At 31.6% G+C, this 24,439-nt stretch overlaps 2 protein-coding genes across 4 annotated transcripts; both read right to left on the bottom strand.

Annotated features, from left to right (window-relative positions):
- Positions 1-56: 56 nt before the first annotated feature.
- Positions 57-3,814, bottom strand: LOC107404928 (multiple C2 domain and transmembrane region protein 6). Its single transcript, XM_016011931.4, has one exon. The coding sequence runs from the start codon at positions 3,401-3,403 to the stop codon at positions 311-313; it is 3,093 nt and encodes a 1,030-aa protein (XP_015867417.2). The 5' UTR covers positions 3,404-3,814; the 3' UTR covers positions 57-310.
- A 12,914-nt stretch (positions 3,815-16,728) lies between these two features.
- On the bottom strand, positions 16,729-23,250 carry LOC107404929 (uncharacterized). 3 transcript variants are annotated; one of them, XM_048475507.2, is made up of 3 exons: positions 22,937-23,250; positions 21,562-21,651; positions 16,729-19,748 (listed from the first exon to the last, which is right to left on the bottom strand). In XM_048475507.2, the coding sequence occupies exon 3, from the start codon at positions 19,494-19,496 to the stop codon at positions 17,079-17,081; it is 2,418 nt and encodes an 805-aa protein (XP_048331464.2). In that variant the 5' UTR covers positions 19,497-19,748; positions 21,562-21,651; positions 22,937-23,250; the 3' UTR covers positions 16,729-17,078. The 3 variants fall into 3 exon arrangements, with proteins under 3 accessions (XP_048331464.2, XP_048331463.2, XP_048331465.2); XM_048475506.2 differs by lacking the exon at positions 21,562-21,651; XM_048475508.2 differs by lacking the exons at positions 21,562-21,651; positions 22,937-23,250 and adding an exon at positions 22,337-22,360.
- Between the last annotated feature and the right edge of the window lie 1,189 nt (positions 23,251-24,439).

Raw genomic sequence — 24,439 nt, 5'->3', positions numbered from 1 at the left:
TCCATTTGAACTCGAACTTGAACTCTAAAAAAACAAAAATCAAAACACAGAAAAAAAAAAAGAAAAAACTATTGCTTGTTTTATTTATAAATAAGAATCAATACAAGGATATACACACTTTCTAAAAGTTGAGATTCTTCTTGGGTAGAGCTAGCAGCATAAGCAACACCTCATGCTGCTGTAATAAAATATTGACGCATTTTATTTACCATAATATCTGTTTGTTCATAAGAATTGCGTAGATGGGGATAAAAGTTTTCCCCTCCCTCTGAACTAGAAAGTTGAGAAACTGAAAATATCTTCTTCCATTTCATAGAAGCATATCTGACTTTGCTGGCAGCCTCTTGAAGAAATTAACAGGCACAGAAGGCATCCTGCTCCTGAAACGGGGATGTCGCAGCATGTAGAGTCCAACCAGCACCGCCACCACTTGAAATGGAGTAACGTAAATGAAAACGGCCCAGATCAACGAGAAGATGATGAAGATAGCTGTGCCTCTTGGATCCCGCCAGCTAAGTAAGGCTTGAGCTCTTTCACCTTGGGATGCTAAATCTCCGACCACGGTTTGAACCCTACCCCCTACACTCCGCAGCCTGTCATACCTCATCCTCACAATATCTGCAGATCGACTGGTAGGAAACGTGTCGAATTCCTCATCGAGTTCATCAGGGTGAGCAAACTCAGCATGTGAAAGCCGAGCATCCATGTGGGGTGGATGCCTAGGCCTGAACCGGTAGTTCCATATGCCTATCACAAAGAGGTAGAGAAATATTGTGGACAATATCAATTCAGGGTAGCAAACAAGAATCAAGAACAGGATATGAACAAGGCATGTTGTGATGGGGTTTCTCCAGTGGCAAATATCGTCAAACCATCTACAGACAGCCGCAACACCAGATATAAGAGACATTATTCGATTAAAGTTGGCTTTGCTTCTTCTCAAACTCCACATATGGTAATCCACATCCAACATGTACTCCACGATCTCCCGCCTCAGCGGTGGCTCTGCTCGTGTCAGCCTTGCCGCCACAATCTGCATTGCCTGGTGCCGGAGCCAATCGATATGCCTTACCGATATCGGATGGATATAATGCATCTTCGGAAGCGGCGGCCTTCCATACTGGGCCATCATGTTAACCCATGCTGTGCAAGTGAACCTGACTGCCAAATGAAGTTCTCCATGCTTCTTCAAACCAGAGGGTGTAAGAACTAGAAGGGGATAGTAATGGGTATAGATTCGATTAGTCTCTAACGTCGATAGCCGAATTCTCACCTTCCCAATCCTCTGGTCCCTTGCATCATCTTTGCCATTGATATGACAATTGTCGAAAACTCCAATGGTGATTACAGTACAAGGATCATAAACTTCCCAAGTATACTGCTCATTCCATTTAGGAGTCAGAGTGTCTAGTAGTGTTCGAGTTCGAATCCATTTATTCCCATACTTAGCCACACAGTATGCATCAGTTAACCTTCCATCTTTGCTCTTCAATGGCAGCAAATTCTTGGCACTCAAAATCCCGAGCTCAAGAATCCCAATATTTCTCTTCCTCAGGTGCTTGGAAGAAGGTTGCAAATCACTACTAAAATGGGTGGACTCATCAAGAACATGATAACCAGAGTCTAAGCTGAGACGAAGATGGATCTTACTCGAAAACTTCTCCTTCGTCTTCTCCGTTTCATCCTTGGCCGCCAGAGATGGCCTATGGAGGTTATACCACCGAGTATCTGGGAACTTAGACTCAACTCTCTGTGGAATTTCTCTAAGTGAGATAAACACCCTCCCCAGAATCTCATCTTTTCCAGGTCCAATTCTGTCCTCAACAGTAACAACGACGAAATCCTCAAAAGGCTCCGAAGCCACAAACATAAGCTCTTCGTTCCAAACAGGGTTGTTGACCCTCATTTGTGAAGGCCTAGTGGGCCTGAGCTGATTCCCAAGTTGAACCCTAACATATGCATCCGGACCACGGCCTTTTTCCGAAGGCACAAGATCTTGAGCCTCAATAACAAGAACTCTAAGGTAGTAAAGTTTAGGAGAAAAATACACTTTGGATCGAGTATTAGTAAGGTTGACATGGCTAATGTTGTGAGCATCAGAATGCCAAGCTTCAGGGAATGATTCATCAGCCTGAGTTCCCATCCAAACAGCAAGCATAATCTCCCCTTTGAACTTGTTCCCGTGCTTGTCTTCCAATTTATACCATTGAGGAGCTAAGGGACTATCAGGCGGCAATCTAAGTGGGACTTCAGTGAGATCAAAGAAAACTCTCCCAACGAAATCATCCTTCCCAATATCCTTATCTTTCACTATAACTTCCAGCAGGTTGCTCTGCAGTTTCTCTTTCGAGAAGGCGAAAATCTGCTTCCATACCGGGTTCTGATTCTTCTCCAAGTGTTTTGTAACCCCTTTGTAGTTCCCAAGCTTCACTTCCACGTAAGGATCAAGACTCCCTGAAACATCCATAACAGGAAGATCTCTTGCTTTCACAACACTCACAAACAAGAAATGCATCTGCTCCACCAGATCATAAGTTGTTGACGTCTTGTCGCCTCCCCGGTACCGCATTCGAGCCGCCACTCTCGGACTGGTCTCCACCAACCCGAATTCCGGGTTGGTCTTCTGAAACTGCATTTGCGATACGGTGGCCGGACCCGGTCCGGCCGCACGGGCAAAATCCGTCCTTGTTTCAACTGTTGGTGCTTTTTCCTTCATGAATTCGAACCCCGCCGACACCGCTGGTGGAGGAGCACCGCCACCGCCACCCCCTCCGCCGCCGCCGCCGCCGTGGCCGTGGCCGTGTCCGGCAGCTCCAACGGAGTGAAAAGTTCTCACTTCCTTCTCCTTCTTTTTCTTCAACTTCTTGTCAACAGGCATGCTCGGTAGCTCCTCATCAATAATGGTGTTTGTTGGGATTTCTTGAAGAGGAGTCTCTACGGTGGTGGTTTTGCTTTTACTTTCTTCAGCTGCTGCTGGTTGTTGCTGTGGAATTTGAGAAGGATAAGAATCATTACCGTGAAGTGCGTAGATTCTGAGAGCTATATCTCCTTTGACTTGAGAAAAGAGACCTCTTTTATCAAGAGGGTATCTTTGAACACTTGCTTCGGATTCCGAAAAAGGAACAGAGACGCCATAGATGCTGACACGTCCGAGGAAGTTATGGTGACCACCTTTTCGATCGTTGCGAACTACGACATCGATGGTCTTGTGTGGAAGATGTTTTGGATCATTGATATTGAAAACTAGCTTCTCATTCCAGTAAGGATTGAGATCTTTCTGCTTTGTCTGAGTTCTCTGTATCTGATCATCGAAATTTACTTCAACAAAAGGACTAGCCGAGCCTTGCCCATCTTTGGGCATTAGATCACTCGCATCATGAACTTCAACAACAAGTTTGGTCATGTCGGAATTTTGATGATTGTATACAGCTGAGCTACTATATAGAGGAGAGAAAGTGAGTTTCTTTGTCTATAAAGGAAGAGAAAAAGAAAGCGGATCTTGAAAGAGTAAGAGTAAAGAATAAGAAGAAGAAGACAGAAAATGGAGAGAAAGAGAAAGAGACAGAGGGAAAGGTGGAGAGAAGGGAGAAGAAGAGTAGGCGGTTCATGGAGATGATGAAATGTTTTTCACATTGGAGTAAGAAGCCAGAAACCATTTGTTGGAGAGAGAGAGAGAGAGAGAGAGAGAGAGAGTAAATAAGGGCTTGTTAGGTGGTGAGGAAAGTGGACCCCATTTAGCTTGATAGAGAGATTCTGGTGCTTACATCTGTGCATGTTTTTGATAGAGATGAATGTACAGAGTGTGATTACGGTCGCAATGTAATTATAATTGTGGGGTTTTTGGTGGAGATAATGCTTAGAAATTGAATGCTAGAAAATTGAATAGAAAGGAGAAGAAAAAGTGGATCACATTCATTGGGAAAACTCAAAAGTTTTTTTTCTCAAAAAGCAAACTTGCCTTTCCAATAGGATATCTCTCTTTCAAGGAATTATATACGCATAATACTATTATTTCAAACTGTGCAGGTTGTCAAATCCTTGGCCCTAAAAGGTCAGCAATTTCATAATTTTCTCTTCGTCTGCTAATAAAGTCTGTCTGCATTCTTATTTTAGCTTGATAAATTAAAAGTAATTGATTAGGCTTAATTATATATGTAATATTATAATGTAAAAAGGAAAAAGCAAACGATTAGAGAAAATTATATGGATATTGCATCATGCTTTTTAGAGTTCAGATGAGTCAACTCAGCCGAGTTGGTCTTTTTTGCTTTTGTAAAATGTTCAAATATGTCGGTTCAATTAGAATTCCAAAGCTGAAATTCGCATACTCTAAACCATTGAACAAGGCAAGGTGTTCCTCGTTTGTTTGCAAGTATTATTGTATTGTATTCTCATTTTGGTGTTCAAGTATGACAATTAGATGCATTTTATTTTTATATTCAATCCGCTTAATAAAAGGAAGGACATTTTTACATATGCTTAATTAAACCATGTAAGTTTTCAAAAAGCAAAAATGGTACTTTTAATTACTTAAAACTTTTTAATATTTACAATGGTAAATTAATAGTTAATAAGATAAAATTACTAATATAAAAATAGTAATTAAAGATAGAATCCATGTCACATATCTCGAAGAAGGTTTGGTGGGTGAAAAGAAAGAGGGTATAAAAATTAACAAATTAGAAAAAAAAAATAATAATAATAATAATTGGAAAGAAAGCACGAAGGAAAACTATTTCACATAATTCAATCAAACTTCATGGCTAAGCATTGTGCCACGTCAAGACCCAAAAGGGAAATTGCCTGCTTGATGATGTTGTAATTGGGAAAAAGCATAGCATGGAAGATCTTTCTCACTTTTTCCTCTTTTTATTTCTTTCTTTGTTTGATTGCACAATGTTAAGGACCTGTTTGGCAGACTTGTCAAAATGGGGTGACCTTTTTGAAAGTTTCCGCTATGAAGCAAAGGATAGAGGTTACAACATCAATTAGACTCAATGAAAAATTATCTAACGTGCAAAAGTGGTAATTAATTTGGTATACATGGACCAATCAAATAATCATGTGTACCATAAAATCGTGAAGGTCATAATGACAATTAAAAATCCGAAAAACTTTGTTTTATTACTTGGTGATACATATGATGTGTTATGACAAATCACTCACATAATCCAATATTCAAAAATTATTTAGTAGGATCTATTTGTTTTATTTTAATATTATATATAGATATAAATATTCGGTTTATTTTATATGTAATAATTAGATTTAATACAAAAATGATATGGCATAGCCATTAGAGTAGTACCTGCTCTATAAATTTTATTATTGGAATTTCATATCTCAATTTAGTAATATAAATGATATTATTTGACTAATTATGTGTAATCATATGAGATTCCACTAGAACAAATATATGGATAATTGCTCCCTGTCCAAGAGTGATAAAAATGTTGACCTCTCTCTCTCTCTCTCTCCATATATATATATACAGATATATATATATATATATAAAAATTTTATGGTGAAGACGGTCCATATGAGAATCGCAGTATTAGTAACGATTTTTTATAGTATTAACGACGATTTCTTAGAAAACCGTCACCAATACTGTGATCCGCACTATAAACGGACTGTATATATATATATATATATATATTAGATTCCTTTTCCAGTCGACCTACTGAATTTCAAGACTTCCTTTTAAAAATATTTAAAAATTTATTTATGATCATCTAATTTCTTACAGATTCATTTTGCCAAACTAAAATTTTTTTCCCATAAATTAGGATTTTATATTAACAAACCTATATTTAATCAATAATTAAATTTTGAATTTTTTTTATATAATTTAAAAGCTAATAATAAAATATTTAATGCTAAAATCATCGCTTCAATGTTAACATGATTATACATATATATATTTAATAATTATATAAATAATTTTTTTAACTTTAAATAACTAAAGAATTATAATATGGCAAGTAGTAAGGTTAACATATTTCATTTAGATTTTTAAATTTAAATTTAAATATTAATTATTTTATCTAATGATTAAATTTTTAACGCGTAAGCCTAGTTTATTTAACTAAATCAAAGGTGACCACTTATTCTAAAAATAATTTCTTTTTCTTTTTCTTTTTTATTTTCCTTCTGTGTTAGGTCAATTTGGGGCTTCTTTCAAATTGGATTTGGAAAGAACCTAATGGGAGCGTTTAAGAAGTAGAATCTGTTAAAAAAAGGTGTGGGTCAAGAACGAGGAAACATTTTTTTTTCAATCAGTGGGCTGGATCAAGGGTATTTTAGTAAATTCAAATGGATGGTCCTAAAATTTGTAGGAGAATATGCGGTGGGGCCAGGAAGGTCCTCGTCAGAGGTCACTTGGCTACGAGGGTCGCTATCAGGATTTCGTGACAGCTTTTGACCTTTAATAGCAGTGACGATTTTTTATAAAGCAAAAGGCCAAAAAAAGTTTTTTTTTTTTTTTTTTCTTCCCCTTGAATTTTAAAATTTTATTTGGGATAAAGAAAAGGAAATGAGAAGGACTCAAAACACAATAAATTCCTTAAATGGCTTTAAATTGTATTTATTATGGCTTTGAAAATTTCTTGACTTACCAACAAAATTTGGTAGATTGAATTGAATGTTTCTTGAAACTTCCATACATATCAACGCTAGCTACGGAAAGTTTTACTATTTGTTATTATTATAATAAATGAAAATAAAATTTATTTTTGAAATGATGAATACTAATTAGGTTTATTTAATTCTGTTTAGATTTATTCAAAACAAAAATAATTATTTTCAGACATTTTATATTAAAAATTCAATATTCAATATACAATCGTGAACTTTTTTAGACATTACAGTAATGATAAATTGCATTTTTTATATGATAAATAGTAAACCTAACAAAAGTTTGCATGATCAGTTAACATGAAACAAACTCGTTTAACCTGTTTAGAAGGGTAATTTTGATAATTTTATTATATACAGAAAAATAATTATATCTTTTACAATAAATCTATGATATTTAGAAGAGTTTTGGGGTTAAAAAATATATTATTTGTTTTGTATTATATTATTGTTATATGATTTTCAACAATTTTGTTTTTAGGGCTATATATTATGAATGCGTTTGTAAATATACTTTATTATACATTTAATTATATTTTTAATCTTTTTTATCAATTGGTTAAATGGATTGTTAATGGGTAATACATTATCTACACAAATAAATTTAAGTTTTGATATCTCCACTGTTAGTTGATCAAGTTGTGTATAGAGCCCCAATTTGAAAAATAATCAAAGGTTAAAATCCTATATTAGTCACAAATTACATCTTGGTGTGGTGTATAAATGCAAATTTAGATCCTTAAAGGCAATTTAATATTTTTGATAGATACCTAATAAACTAGGCTTTTTTTTTTTTTTTCTTTTTGGAGATAAAAACCTAATAAACAAGTTGATCGTTACAAATGGTAACGATGATTATTTTTATGATCCAATGAAGCAATCACAGAGTCATTTTTCCCAAACTAGCTTAAAAATCTAGATAATGAAGTGGAAATATAAAACTGCGATGTTATCCTTTTAGGACACTATTTTTTCTTTTTCTTTTCTTTTTTTTTTTTTTGAGAAAAAAGGGTCATTTAAAATCCAAAATTTTTCAAACATTATCATAAAATTAATCAAGATATATCAAAAATGTTTAGAAAAATAACAATGATAAAGCAATTTATTTTTTCTACTCTCTTGTAACTTTCATTAATTTTTGTCTTCATCTTTCAAGAATTAAAGTTTATACACACAATTTTTAAAATTTTTTATTTGAAAAATTGTCACCGTTTAGCTGCTAATAAATTCTTCACATACAAAAAGAAAAACAAAAAAAATAAATAAATAATTTGAAAAAAATTAAAAAATAGGAAGAAAATTTGTGTACTTAATAAATCCGTTTGAAAAATGTTAAAATTGAAAAAAAAATGATTTTTAAAATTTAATTTTTTGAAAATTAATTTTTTTAATATATTTGATGAATAATAAAAAAATTAAAATTTATAAATAATTAAATTTAATATTATATAATAAATTAAAAATAAATATAAATTTTTAAAATAATATATTTATAAATAGAAATAATTTTTTATATTAATAAAAATTTAATTTTTTAAAATTATTTTTTTTTTCCATTCATTTTATCCAAATAGGCTTAAAAAGGCGTTAGATTGCGAATCTATCAAATAAATAAGAAAACAGCAGCTGCATGTGGATGTGGGCACGAGAAACCGTACCCCGTACGGGGAAGATTTAAGAACTGTCCCCGTCCTTCCTTTCTCTCTAAAGACTATATTATACATCTCACTCACTTCACTTGTATTAATATCTTGGTTTTTACTTTTTTATTTTTTTATGAATTAATAACTCAGGTCTCCATCTGAAAGCTGCAAAAAGTTTTATTTTCATATTTGCGTACCCTCATGTGATTTACCATTTTTAATTTTTATTAACTATAACCTATAGTTTATGTGACAATATATTAATTTATGTAATTCATTTTAGATCTTCATTTTGTATAGCCACATTTTAGGCCACTTGTTCACGTGAGGAAAGAGCTGCTAAATTATTTGTGCATGAACTAAAAAGTTTTTGTTGAATTTTTTTTTTAATTTTTTTTTTGTATACATAAAAATTTCTTCAACTTAATTTATTATTATTATTTTTTTTGTTGGCTCTAAAACGTGTTTATGTAAATTTCATCCATTTTCTGTTTCATCAGTTTTAGGGATCTTTATAACATAAACTTACATAAGTTGTTAATGAAAAAACAAAAACAAATAATTGATAAAGAAAACACTATTTGATAGGGTGAATTGGTCTTTTCAAATATTCGTTATTTACATTTATGGTATGTATATGTAACATTTTTCCTTCTTATTTCTATGTTGTTCAGTATGCAGGCTCGTAATTAATAAGAAGCAACTTAAAAATAATCATTTTGAGCCAAAAAAAAAAAAAAAAAACTTAAAAATAATCATAAAAAGAACCCTGGAAAAATATTAAAAATGAACACATGCAAGCATGGATCGACCTATGGAGAGAGAAAAAGAAAGAGAGAGAGAGAGACAGAGAGACAGAGAGTACAATGGAGGGGGGAAAAAGGATCAAAAGAATAAAAGCAAAGCAATTTTAATGGTCTTCTTTTTAGCATATTCTTTTTAATAAAACATATGCATACAAATTATGCAACTAGAAGAAGAAGCCAAAATCTAGCATGTGCTTTTGCATGTGGCCACAACGCTACAAACAAAACTACAAAAGAGAAACACACACATTCGAATTCACAAACCCATTATGGACTCCACCCATATATTTATCTTTTTTTTTTTTTTTTTCCCCTCTTCTTTTTATTATATTATTATGATTGTTATAATTATTATTCGAAATATTGGGTTTTTTTTTTTTTTTCAATGAAAGTATTCGAAATATTGTTTCTCACCATAGTTTGATATTTAAGACTCGCGTGGTGTATAGTCATGTTGGATTTCTATATCCATCCATCTAACCCAATCATTCATTAATTAACGAAAAAAATAATGAAACTAAAATATTAGATTCTTAGAGGATTTGTATGCTATATATGTATATATATATATATAGTATAGTTGGACCCCAGCACTATAAATTATTTTGGGAGTTGGGTTCTAACAATTCTACTGTCCCACCCATATATATTAGCAGGACAAAGTTTGGGAAATTATTTTTTGAATAATGGAGATCAGAATGGTACTCCTTGTTACAGCCAACAAAGAATTTATCACGTATATACACATACATAAATATGCAGTTGAGTTGGCTATCAGCCATAATATTTAACATAGCTAAACCTAACTGTAGCTCTCCTAATAAAAATGAAGGCTAATCACATTTACATGGAAAATGGATGTGACAGTTAATTAAGAGGATGTTGAACTTTTGATGAAAGATATATATATATATATATATATATATGTATAGTCAAAAGTAAAGTGAAAACTATATATTCAATTCAAAAATTTTTATAGAATTGAATTTACAAATTTAATTATATTTAATATAAATCTTTAAAAACTCTACGAAAGTTATGGAATATTTAATATGAATTTTTAAAAAATTTTTAAAAATTTATTAAAATTAAGATGTATTTAATTAAAATTTTTTAAGAGTTTATAAAAGTTAAGACATTTAATTTGTTAATGAATTTTACAAACTTTTATAAGTCATAGATTTTTATTGACCTTTTAGTTAAAATGAAAAAATTTAGCTTACAATTACTCTAATTACTTTCCTACATTCCTTCAAAACTTTTGTATACTTTTGAAAACTTTTTGAATGGCCCAAAGTGCATTTATGTTATACTTTATTTTTGGAGCCCCTCCCTCCTCCCCTCTCTTCTTCTCACGCGCCACTCCTTTTTCTACCACAAAACCGAAGCTCAACCAAAAAAAAAAAAGAGGTTTTAGGATTTGATTTTTTTCCTATATGTTCTCAATCAAACAATTATTTTTTTTCTTTTTTTTAATAAAAATTCAACTTTTTAATATATAATTGTATCAAAGTGCAATAAACCTACGATTTGGTTTAGAAATGTCTCCAATAACTATAATCCTTAATTTTTTATGATCATTTACTTTTGCTTAATATAAAATAATTATGAATTCCATTACAATTTTTTTGTAAATAAATTTTCTTTATCAAGGTAACTTATATTTTGATTTTTATGAATATTTTTATTGAAATAAGAAATATATTTATATTACTATGAAGTTATTATATTTAAAAGTTAATAAAAGTTTATTAAATTCTTTTGAAATGAAAATATATATAAATCTATGAAAGTTTTTCGTAATTCTGAAACTCTAAAAAATTCCATAAAAATATTTTAACATGAAAATCTATAAAAAGTTTATAAAAAATTTGTCATATTTTATAAATTCTATAAAAGTCCATAAAAATTTATAAAATTTGTAAAAGTCAACCATTTAAAAAATCCATAAAAATCTTTCAAAATTTATTCTGAATACTGTTTGTACTTAAAGTTACAATACTAATGACTCTAATCTAAAAGTTAATAGGGTTGAATGGCTTGTATACCTATCTTAGTTGAATAATACCAATAGGATTAGAAGACTTACATTCCTCGTTCATTTTTCTTTTATCAGATCTACAATAGTTTTCTAATCTAGAAAGGAAAAGACGTAGTTCAAATCCATAATTTCAAATGCACTATAAACTAATTTAAGGTCAAATTAATAGTGGAGGAGATTTATATTTTTAGCTACAAGCCAAATTGATCTAGAATTTAGACATATCACTAAGAGTCATTTTGATATGGATTATCCTATGTGAGCCTGTATGAAAAATATGGAGTAAACTCTTATATTGAAATCCATGAAATTATTATAAATTTATTGAAGTAATTAGAAAGATAAAGATGTAAGATGGTAAACATCAATAATGAACAGAATAAATAAAAAGATTTTCTTGAAAATTTGTTTTTCAATAATAATGCATATTAAGCTTTACAAGTATTTGTGTGAAAATTATAACTTCAAATAGAAGATTGTTTAAGGGTTAAAAATAGGAGTGATAATTCATGTAGGTGGATTATACCCATTTGACACCAAGTTGACCTATTTAACCTATTTAAATAAAATAATATTACTATTTATACTATTTTATTATTTTTACATTATAATATATTAAAATATAAATGTATTTGTTATTTTTTAATATTTACACATTAATTTAACTTATTCATGTCAATTCATATTAATTTCGAATAATCTAAACGAGTCATTTTTTTAATTTGGATTTCATATAATAATATAAATTGCTGCCCCCAATTAAAAGATCGTTAAACAATGTTCAACAAAGAATATTTACTTGTCTAACTTCTTAATAATTTAATATGACAAATTAGCAAGGAAATTCAATGCCATTTTTTTTTTTTTTTTTTTTGGTGTAAGCGTTGTCAAATGAAATATATATATATATATATATATATAAGGGAAAATAAATGTAGTCTAAAAGATCTACAATAATTTATCTCATAACAGACGCAATATATTTCAGCACAGCTAATATTAATTTATATAATTTTTTTATTAGTATATATATATATATAAGGGAAAATAAATGTAGTCTAAAAGATGTACAATAATTTATCCCATAACAGACGCAATATATTTCAGCACGGCTAATATTAATTTACATAATTTTTTTATTAGATTTTTTTGTGTCAATGACATTATATAAATTTTTAAATGTATATTTTATGAAATCATGGTTGGTATTTAATTATAAAAGTTATCCTTTAGGAGACAATGGCGACAGAGACAAAACCCCCAACAGTGTAAAATATTTGCTTCATTGTCGGTGTAAAAAACATATAACAAATAATGGCAAACTGAGAAGCCGCCAAGGATGAAGACCTTTGTTCTAGGAAAAAAAATTAAGTTTTATTTATTTTTTTTTTAAAGAATAATTAATAGCCTTAAAAACAAAATTCAGAACTTTCCAATTCGTTGACCTTTCCCATTTTTACTTTCCTCATTGGCTGCTTTTTTTTTTTCCTCCGTGTCCATTTGTATATGCACAAGACAAAACAAATGCAAATAATTTATAATTTAACGAAAGGCAAAATTAGAAATATATATATATATATATATATATATATATCACAGTATTCATTATGGGTTCTACTCACATCCTTCCTCCTTTAAATTTGAAAATTATTTTAATTCTTAAAAATAAGAAATAAAAAAAAATGGTAATGGATCTTTACACATGGGTGGTGTCCAAATCCATTGATTGGATTTAATTAATTAATTAATTAATATTCAGTAATATATACGTTCCCCCAATAAGAATTCAACCAAAAAAACAAAAAAAAAAATGCTCCTCCAATAAGAATGTTGGATCTGAAAATCATTGGATTTGATTAAAAACGAAACGATTTAAGTAATTTGGGATGTCAGTTTTCACCACTTATATATTCTTATATATATATGCTAATTTCGTTTACATTATCATTGTGTTCATCATATTTTATTTTCATACTCCAATCAAACTAGTCTGGACCAACGAATATGAGATTCCTCTATATTTCTTAAAATGTAAGCCTGTTGTCTTCCACTGTTTATATCTCTATTTATTCAAGTCAATGTTATTTTCATTAAATCTCTATTTAAAATAAAAAAAAGTAAGAACAGAAAAACACTCTTTATTTATATGTTACACACCAGACTCCACCCGCCTGATTAAAAATGATAAAGACTAAGGAGAAAAATTCCTATATATTGATCAATAGTACTATATATATATATATATATTAGTACATAAAGTGTTTAACAAGTAATTAACGACAACATACATATAACTCGTAATTTTGGCACATTATAAGACCCAATTGGAATAAAACCATTTGAAATGAAGCTCAAAAATACCACAAGGGAAAGTATAAATAGAGTCTTGGCCACCATATTCAGGTATATGTAACTGTAAATATAGCTTAGCTCATTCTCAAAAGTGAATTTAATATTGACTTTTTTTTAATGAATGGAGTTAATATTGAACTTTTTTGGTGAACTCCACTTTTTGAAGTGTAGATATCTACATTAACATGTACAAATAATTTAATTAATCCTTAACATTGATTAAGATAACAATTAATATAACACCAACATAAACAACAATTTTAGGAGTTTGTAAGGTTAGTGGACCACTTTTGATTTTTCTAAAGTTGAGTAATTAGGACTAGCATATATATATATATATATATATATGTACAAAAATTAATGAGCTGACAACTGTGTAATATGTTTTTATATCATGATGATTATTATATAAATTTTTTTAAAAAAATGTTATATTTTTACTGCTAATAATTAATTGGTCCGTACCAAATTAAGTATTTATTCTACATTGATGAAGTGCAAACACACGCGTCAATATATGTTTACAAAGGAGTAGCTCAGTATATGGACAAAAGAGAACAGTAAGTGAAGCAGACCGGTAGTTGGCTTTGTTGAATTATATCTTGTTAGACATTTTTTTTTATATTAGAAAATATATAAATGACAATTAATAATGCTGCTTCAATTGAATATATAAACGATAGAATAGTGGCAAATAGACAAGCTTCCTTCTGCCTCTACTGCCTAGCTGGTTGGCTGCTCAGAAAATATGAATTCAGAATTTTCCATGGTCACCTTCAAAGCTTGAAATGAGTACTGGAATGTGTTTAATCACATGGCCATGTCTGCCTTCCAGATGCTGAAAACTGTAGAAAAAAGATTGGCATGCGTAGTTGCACCAAACATTCCCACACAACGAATTTGGATTATTTTCTAGTGATATATATATATATATATAACAAAGTTAATTATGTCTTTATGATAAAAATATATTAGCCAAATTCTCTGTGAAAAAGTTGTAGAAACTGTTACAAACTGTTTTCGAATTGTATAGTAAATGGGCGTTTTCCAGGATTTTTTTTTTCAAAAAATTAACCACCTTGTTACAAAATTTAAGGCTTTTAAAATTATAAAAGTTTTTTTTTTTTTTTTTGTTATTTTGATATATATATACTTATTGTTATTTTGATATTATAAATTTCGGCTTCTAATTCGATGTACTTAGCTGTCCAACTAGGGGAACGACAAAACAAATGCTTGACACCTATGAAAATGACGTCATGAGATTTTTTATTAAGTTATATATATATATATATATATAAGAGGTTATATTGGGGTTGTTTGTATGTAAATTTCCATTAAAATTCATATATTTTTTTTTAAAATATCAATTTTGATATATATATGTACACCATTATATATAACAAAATGATATTTTTTTAAAAAGCATAGCTTTAATGCTTTAATGCAGATTTATATAGGAACAGACCGGACCACAATCTTTTTATATATATATATATATATCTTTTGATAAACAGGAAAAGAAAGAATAAATTGCTTTTCTGATAGCGACACCTATGGGAAAATCGATGAATCTACTAGTATTTGCTTTTTTTGAGAAAAAATGTTAAAAAAAAAATCAAATAGTAATCCCATTTTTTTTTTTTTTGGGCTTCAAATGAATAGTAATCTTTTTGTTCTAATTTCCAAGAAAGCATTTTCTTTTTCAAATAAATTTAATATCTCTGATTTAGCAATAACCCAAAAAAAAAAAAAAGAGTTTTAATAACTCAGTTTATTTTTGTTTTAAAAAAGCCATAATTGTTTTTTTGTAAAATTAATTAAATATATGATTATTTGTTAAAGATGGTGCATTCCTCTATAGGATTTTCGACTACAAATCCATCAAGTGATTATATAGGTAATTATCAATATAAAAATAGTTAATTATCTCTAAAATAATTTAAGCAGTGAATTACATCTTCACCACAAGATTACATTTGATAATTAATTATTTGTTTAACTATAATTAACTCCAAATTTTATTGTTTTAAACAATCAAAAGTACATTGATTCCTTATACATATTATTGTCTCAATCACAATATGTATGATCGGCACAATCATGATTAGAATTTGTAGGTCCAAACATCAAAAACCACAATCATGATTAGAGTTTGTAGGTCCAAACATCCAAAAAAAAAAAAAAAGAAATATCAATCTGATACTTCCTCAAACTTTTTCGTATGGCTCTAAAAATGTGCTCCACTTATGCTAGCGCTCTATCATGATTATTTGTTTGTTTGTTTGTTTGTTGCCATTCCCGCAATTATTTATCAATTGGTCCTTTCCTCCGTAGTGATTTTCATAACACCTAACTTTCATTTTACTTTTTAGTTTTTATTTCTGTATTGGCTGTTAGGTTGTGTCCATACAAGTTTATGCTCATATGATTAATCATTTTCCAAGCAATCTTAAGAGTACACTCCCCCATATGATGCATTTAGAAGATGGAAGTTGAGAATGATTTCTATAAATCATCCAAAAAGATCCTTTTGATTGTTGTTTCTTCCACCGCAATTACGAAATAGATATTTTCTAGGAACAAATATCACCAAAATGCTGTTTCACTTTTTTGAAGGCTCATCTCTCAATTAATTTATTTTATTCACTAGTTTATTTCACTCAGCATTGACAGCCCATTTATTAGTTTCCCTAATTACTCAATAAATTAGTTTTCAACTTCTACCTTTACCAATCAAAATATTATTAGCATAGTTCCAAATAAAAAATTAAAACTGATGAACTAATAATAACAACCACTTTAAATAGAACGCTTCTATCATAGATTAATTGCAAAGCAAACAAGAAATCATCAAAAATAAAAAATAAAAATAAAATCCCATTTCACATGGAAAATTGAATGAGACAGAACATAGTTCTACTAATGGATATTTTAGGCCATTAGAATTGATGTTTAACACTTTGCAATCACCATGAACTTCACCCATACAAAAAAACATGTTTCAAACATATAAATTCGTTATTTTGATGAAGACAAGTTTCATTCATTGCCCTAACTAAGAAGGAAAGCGAAAGGCAATGCTGCAGATGAAAAGATTTCAAGAAAAAGTCTGGTCAAGTATGGCATATGAACTTGGAAAATAAAAGAAGCACTGGGTTACAAAAAAAAAAAAATATATATATATATATATATATAGAAACATTGAAGGAAAGAAAAATGATCACTAGAACCAGAGTCAACTTCAATGTACAAGAACATTCATTCATTAGAAACAGTAGGAATCATATTTCTCCAACATAACCTTATCGTTACTGAGTTATATTCGTTGAAATAAATAGAATTAACATGTACAGAAGCTTCTGGAAGAACTAAGCACAGCATAAAAATGACGTCTAGATTCAAAATGGCAAAGAATAATACATGGAAAACATATAATCTTAACCCATATTATGAATGCCAGTTCTCTGACTCTGTAACTCAAGTAGTCAGGTTAAACAATTGAACTACGATAGCAAAACAGCTGTATACCTTCACTTATAGTAGTTTCTGACTCGCATGCAATTCTTTAATCAGATGATGGTGATAAACGTGGACAACCTACTTCCAAGAAGCCACTTGTCTAAAGCAAACCTGATGAGAATCCCATCCCCCTTCTGGTTCCCTCCTCTTTGCCGGTGGAGCAGAGACGGAAACTTGCTGGAAAGTCTTCATTTGTTCTTCAACTGTTGAACTACTTAAAGGAATACTTAGTTGTCTAGCATTTGCACCTCTGCTTCCACTATCCATAGCATTCATCCCATTGTAACGATCAACATTTGGCCTTGCGGTTGCAACATCGCTTGGACCTGATCCATCAGGAACCTGGACAACATGTTGGGACCTGGAAAAGGCAGAAAGAGCAGCAGAACCTAATACTTGTGGGAAGATGGTGGTTGCATGTGGATCTGTTAAGTATGGCATGACACCTTGCGCGTAAAGAGTAGGAGGTAGGCTGTTCTTTGGGTCGATGCAGAATCCATTACTGTAGAGGAAAGCATGAGGAGGTTGTTGCGTATAGTTTAACTTTGGTTGCAGGACAGTTACTCTCTGCAATTGCTCATTTGATTTGAGCACATTGGATGCATCTAGCAGGAAGGGTTGGGCATGACCATGGCTAACCTGAAACGGATTGACTGCAGAAAAAGCAGATTTGAAGCTCCTAAATTCTGGTTGTTCTTGATTCTCCACTGAAAAAACTGCAGGACAATCTAATCCGCTATTTCTCAAGGATTTGGTGCCTTCACCAGGCTGAGAAGCAGAAACAGATGCATCTGCAGAAGCTGGGTTGTTGTTCAAATCAAAATCCCTTGCACAATTCCTTGATAATGAAGTTGGCGGAGACAATTCCTGACAGTTGTCAATTTCACTAACACAATTGAGATCGAAACTGAATCTTCTTGCTTGACTAGAACTTTCTTCCATAGAAGACCCATTTGGGGGGAAACTAGACTTTTCTGGAGTGGATTTCTCTTGACATAATTCACTTCCAAATTCAACTCCTATAGCAGCAACATTGAGGTCAATCCCTTTAAAGGGTGAATGTTTTGCACTATCATTACCAGAACATGCCTTACTTCCTATCCAACTCTTGGAAACAGCAGTTGGCCGAAAGGCACTGGTTGCAGCAGATCCCCTCCAACCTAGTTCCCCTTCTTTCAGTACTTGGGACATGGGTAAGCACAATGAAACTCCAGATTTGGCCACTACAGGTATTGGCTTTGACACACTTTCTGCAGGATTAAATACTACTTCTTTAACCGACTGTTCAGGGTATTCAACTTCATATTGCAAAATATCTTCATTAAGATCAAGATTAGAATGATGACTGGTATGTTCATTTGAGGTTAAACTTTCAGCTTTCCTGGTTAGATAAGATAACTCCTGCTTGTGGTGACCATCATTACCTTTGTGAGCCACTTCAGTATCCATGTCTTTTGTAGAACAGACACTGATAGATTTGTCTTGTCCATTGCCTTGCTGGATTACAGATCCGTTTTCGGTTAAGCAGCTTTTTCTTCTGGAATCTGCAGAATCAACAAAACTCTGGTGAATTGTCTCACTATTTCTCCCTTGTACAGAAGAGGTGCTTCCTGAAGCCTCAACCTCTTGCTCAACTTCCCTAGCCACTCTTCGTGCGACATCCACAGCATCATCCATCTCATAAAGAACATCTGGTTTACCTTGATTAACAAGCCTCACATTTTGCTTCTTAAACAAATCAGGTTTCAGAAGATCAGCATCCTCCATATTACCATAGTTATTGTCTGAACTCATTCCTAGCACCTTACCAGCATTCCTTGCTCTAAAACTCTCAGGGGTTTCAGAAGCTTCAACCAAATTGTAAATTTTTCCAGGTAAAATTTTGCTAGTTTCTGGCTCAGCTTTGGGAGCATAAATTGCTATACCAGGTGGTGAGCTTCTAAATGCAGACTCTTTGAGATTACTCCTGAAGTCAGTGCAAGTGGAAGTGTCCATTCCATTAGTTTTGCTATGCTTGCTTGCTATGCTTGCATTAGTTTCCTGACAGCTATCATTAGAAGAAGCCGGAAGAATAACCTGGGTTGAATTAGAAGAAGAAGACTCGGTTTTGCATTGCTTATCAGGGAACACTGCTTGCATCACAAACTTCAGTCCATTTTCACGCTGATTCAGCCAATACCCATTCATTTTGTCATGTATGTTTTTGTCAAGGGGTTGACCACCCTCTGAACAAAGATCATCCATATTTCTCTGTGCACAATCTGTGGAAGAGATATGATCATTCCTTTCAATTTCTGGCAGCTTTTCTGCCTTACAATCACTTGTTTCACAGTCAAATTCATGCCCCTGTTTTTGTAGTCCAACATTTGCATCAGTTAATCCTACACAGAAATCAGGCAAGCTATTTGTCTTCTCCAATAGACTGTGTTTTCTAGGAGAACAGTGGTTCCCAGCATTAATTTCTATTTCACTTGCCTTCAAATCATGGTGATCCATAGGTAGTCGATAGGACCTCAAAAACAGAATCTAATGACAGCCAAGTATTGAAGAAATAGTTCCATCCACCAAAATCTGCAGGCTGCTAAAGCAACCAAGTTACAGATATATAGAGTGAAGAATGTTAATTGCATATCTATTAAATATGCACACTTATGACTGTGTGATCATTGCAGCAGGACGACTGAATACAGAGCAACTCTAACAAAAGCCATGCAGTTCTGATGGATCTAGATATCAACAGCCATAATTCTGCAAAAAGATAATGTCCATCCTTTATCAGTAATCTCACTTGTACTAAAACTAGAACTCAGTTTGTCCTGACTAAAAACTGAAAACAAGGGAAGGGTAGCTTCTTTTTTCTTATTTTCTTTAAAAAAAAAAAAAAAAAGAATAGCAAAACGTAACAAGTAAAAGATTTATTTGAACCTTTGTCTACCTACATCGATATCATATACCCAATGTATAACCATCATTTTTCTAATATCTTGGAAAAATATATTATTCTACCCTCCCATTTGCATCTAGGGAACTTTGGATACTGTGTGGATACTATTAATCAATATTCTGAATTCTTAATTCAGGATCTTAGCAATAAATAACAATTATGTATGTAGAAAAATGCAAAACATGTCCCAGGCATAAAAAATTCATATTCATCAAAAGAAAATTGAACTGACAATGGTAGAGCATTTCCATCCTGCAGCTAACAGAATATCTTGAAAGAAAGGTGGCAGGACACAAACCATAATTAGATATTGTTCAAGGTTTAGTTGTGTAATTTAACATTGTAGAAGCAGATTGTGAGCGTGCTTGGTAACGAAACAAAGGTTTCAAGATTTGAAGATAAGAGTTTTCAATATAAGAAGAAAACAGATTTAAGGAGAGCAGTGACTAGGGACTGCAGCTTGGATGTGCATGACAGTTTTGGGCATTTATAGAATGAGGGTGTAAGGATGGTTTCATGGTTTAATGTGTTTGTAGCTCAAACCAGTGATCAGTGAACAATAGAAGAAACTACAAGAAGAATAAGAAGTAAAAGGATAAAATAGAACAGAAGCAGTAAATACCCACATCGTCCAAAAAAGGCAATGAAATTATATTCCATTAAACAATTAGCATCATCCAAAGCACAGATAAGAAGCCTTTTCATACATTAAACCTCCAAAGTTAACCTAATTATTAATGAGTACGATTGGAAAGAAATATAAGGGCAAAGCATCCTGACTATAAACTACCAACATAAAAATTAAATCAATTTGCTATAGCATGCCAAAATTCTATAAACAATAACCAAAGAAAAGGCAGTCCTTAATCAAAATTATCTGTAACAAAATAACAACGTACAGCTATGGAAACCTAGTAACTGAAAGTTAGAGATCTAAAAACAACAGCATTTCCATATCTTCATAAGTGCAATGAATCCTCTAGGACTAACCGATGGTAGACAGATAAATTCAGGTATCATTTTCTGCCATATAAAGAGTCAATGACTTCTTACATTGGCGAGGGCAAGTTTTCAGTACAGATGGTAAATGTCCTCTGCTGAGGAGAAATGGCATAAATTCAATTCATAAATGAAAATACATAAAACCTTTACTTTTTCCTTTCTTTTTCCTCTTCCAAAGCTCATGTGCACAGAGATTCATATTTAGATCTCCATTTCATGAAAGAAATGCCTGATGCAACCATGCATGAGGACATACTGCAAACCTAGAGAGCATCCATTTCATTAAAAAATACTGATGATTAGGATCATATCCATATGACCCCCTCTAAGGACCTTAAAACAATGGAACCGGAAGTAGATAATAATATTTCTAACTTGAAGGGTATTTCATAATAAGAAAACAGAGGAGAAGAAGTCACTTAAGAATAAATAAATGATAATATTTTAAAAACATTTAATAGAAAATACATATTTACTACAAAACACCTAAAATTTATTCTTACAATTCACAGGATTGGGGTGAATATTATTGACTTAGAAAATTGAAAAACTTTATATCAACTAAAGATTCATCATTGAATGATCTTTCAACATACTAGATAAAGCAGATCTTACTTCTTCATGAACTAAAGAGAACAAATTTTAAAAGAATTCCTTGAATTTCCAAAAGTGCTTTGTTTATATGATCCTTAAAGACTCCAAACTCTGCAAAAAGGAAGATTCTCCTTGAAAGATGACAATGTGCATACATATGGGAGTACAAAATCAAGCAATACATAGTATCAAAAATCAGGATCTACCATATTTGATCAACTAGGTTTCGAGGTAACAAAGCTGGAATAATGACAAAGAAGCTTTATTCATAAGTAGGAAACACCTCTTAACTAACATGAGATAATTCTCTGTTAAGTAATAATGTAGCATAATGCATTGACGATTTTATTCAAGAATACCATTGTTCAAAATTACACAACTTTTCAACCGGGCTAATTGCTATTCCCAAGTTTCTTAGGTTAAACAAGTTGAAAAACAAAAACAATACATCATGCTTCTTTCCCACTTTAAATGTCTGAATCAGAAATATAAATTTATAGTTTATAACCTTGGTCCAAGCAGCGGGGCATGTTTGATAATCAAAATAGAGGAATTTTATATCACTGAATACTCTTTTCTTCTTCTTAGAGTAACTTGCTATTCGAAACACAAATTACATGAATGCTGAATCTCAAAATTATGCGGGTAACAACATAACAAGGTTAAGATGCACTGAATCAATTGCGGCCATTATGCTCAGACTTTTGAAATTGACAAATTGGACAAAATGCAAATTTGATATATGGTTTATCTATTCACCATTTTGATGGATATACAAATGGAACAAATCCCACACCTTGTTTAGTTGTTGAAAATTAGTTCCTCAATCGCAACAAAGATCAATTCTCGAAGCACATACAGCAAGAAGTCAATAAAATTTACAAGCACAATTTCCAAAAATCCAAACTACTATAAATCTGTCAACAAAGATCAATTCTCGAAGCACAATTTCTTTCTTTTTTGAGGTGGAGCTGTAACTTTATATATATATATATATATATATATATTAATTTCGCCTCAAAAGAGAAGCCCATTCGTTCCCCAAGAAAATGCAGGAAAATTATAGAGATTATATTTAAGAAGTCAGAGACTTGCTATATTAAGGCTCTAAGATTTCATTCAACTTTGAATTCCCTCAAATCTTTTTAAGCAACGAAACGCAAAGATAGAACTTGAAATTACAGAAATCCAGCACCCAACCAAAAAAAAAAAAAAAAAAAACTGTGCTTCTGAAAATCATTCAGATTCAAACAAAAAACCGAATACTTTCCAACCCACAAAACAACATATGACCCAAAAACAGAAAAATCCAATTAAACACATAAAAACACGAAAAAGGATAAAAAACCCAGCTCGGAAAAATTACAAAGATCAAGAATTACGAAAAGAAATGGACCTGGATCCTGGGTCCAAATATGGATCGCGACCGAAGCTTTTTGTGGTGGTGTTAACCCACTGCTACTAGGGTTTTGAAGAGAAGCGCAGCCAAAAAGAAAAAAAAAAAAATGGAGATAGACAGATACCCTCGAAGGTCTAGTCTATCTATCTCTCTCTAAAGTTTCTCACTAAAAGTCCAACCAACCAACCAAACAGATCCTCCCCTTTTCTCTCCTCCAAGAGGGAGAGAGAAAGTGAAAGCGGAAGTGACGGAGACACAAAACATGGGAGAGAAAAAATAATAATAATAAAAAAAAGTAAAAATAAAAAATGGGTTTTATAGAAAGAGAGATAAAATGTGTTTGGTTGTGGGGTAAACACCGAGAAAATGAGTGCGTCAGAGAGACAGAGAGACAGTAATAAGAAGATGATGTGAAATGAAAGCGAGGAAAGCCAAAAAAAAATTGCAGTCATGCAGTGAGTGCCAGTTTGCAGGGTGCATGGGATGGGTCCCATTATAACTGGGTCCCATTTTTCCTCGTGTGGGACCCAGTTGCCTCTCCTTCTGATAAAAGTAATAAATAATAAAATATTAAAAATATATATATATATATTGGGTGGTGTTTTTTCGGCTTGCAAAATGGGGCCCCATGCCTTTTCCAACACGTTCGTGGGAATCATCAAATAATTGCCTTCTCCGGGGGGATACAGCCCTACCCCCTGTGCAACCGGCCTACTACACCCTCTTCATTTTTCTTTTCTTTTTTATTCTTTTGTCATGTTTGCTACCAAATCCAAACAAAGATATTTCAAAGATTTTTTTTTTTCTTTCTTTCTTTGTTTAATTAAGATGCTAATCATGATTGTTCAATTTATGAAGTTGGGTCTAAAAAGGTTATAGTTGGTTAACAATTTTAAATTTTAGATTTCACTTTTATAGGTAGAGGATCAAGGATAAGTTTTTTATTTATTTATTTTTGTTTTTGGGAACATCATGGATTTTTTTATTTATAGATTATAATGTGTAGGTGTATATATATATATATATATATTGTGCATTAATTTTATACTATTGAAATTGATATCGGTATTTTGAAGTGCTTAAGACAGAGAAAAGAAAAAGTTGTACAGGAAATAAATTTGAAGATTAATTAGCAATATTTTTATGATATGTATTTTACGGTGTTCAATAAATTGATGATGATTCGTGGGACGGGTTCCAAATTTTGTTTGTGTTATTAATGACTTTGAAGCTTGAAAGCAATTTTAGAATTTTTGTTTCTAGATGCTATAGATATTTGTGGGTTTTTTCATTATGATTAACACCATCGACACCTTGTTAGCTGTCAAAAAAAAAAAAAAAAAAAGGACACGTACATATCAACGGAATCATTATGGATGGATTCATTAGTATTGCTTTTTCTTTTTTTTTAACAAAAAAAAAAAAATAATAATAAATTGGGGATTCAATAGTAGATGTAACCATTAATACAAAAAGTTTGCCGTCACATACCTCATCATC

The sequence above is a fragment of the Ziziphus jujuba genome, chromosome 5 (genome assembly GCF_031755915.1).
Source record: "Ziziphus jujuba cultivar Dongzao chromosome 5, ASM3175591v1".
Taxonomy (NCBI): Eukaryota; Viridiplantae; Streptophyta; class Magnoliopsida; order Rosales; family Rhamnaceae; genus Ziziphus; species Ziziphus jujuba.
Note: the sequence above shows the minus strand (reverse complement) of the source record. Positions and strands in the feature narration are given on the sequence as shown.

Excerpts from the sequence above, each read along its gene's own strand:
- LOC107404928 (XM_016011931.4), bottom strand. The coding sequence starts at position 3,403 with ATGACCAAACTTGTTGTTGAAGTTCATGATGCGAGTGATCTAATGCCC.
- LOC107404929 (XM_048475507.2), bottom strand. The coding sequence starts at position 19,496 with ATGGATCACCATGATTTGAAGGCAAGTGAAATAGAAATTAATGCTGGG.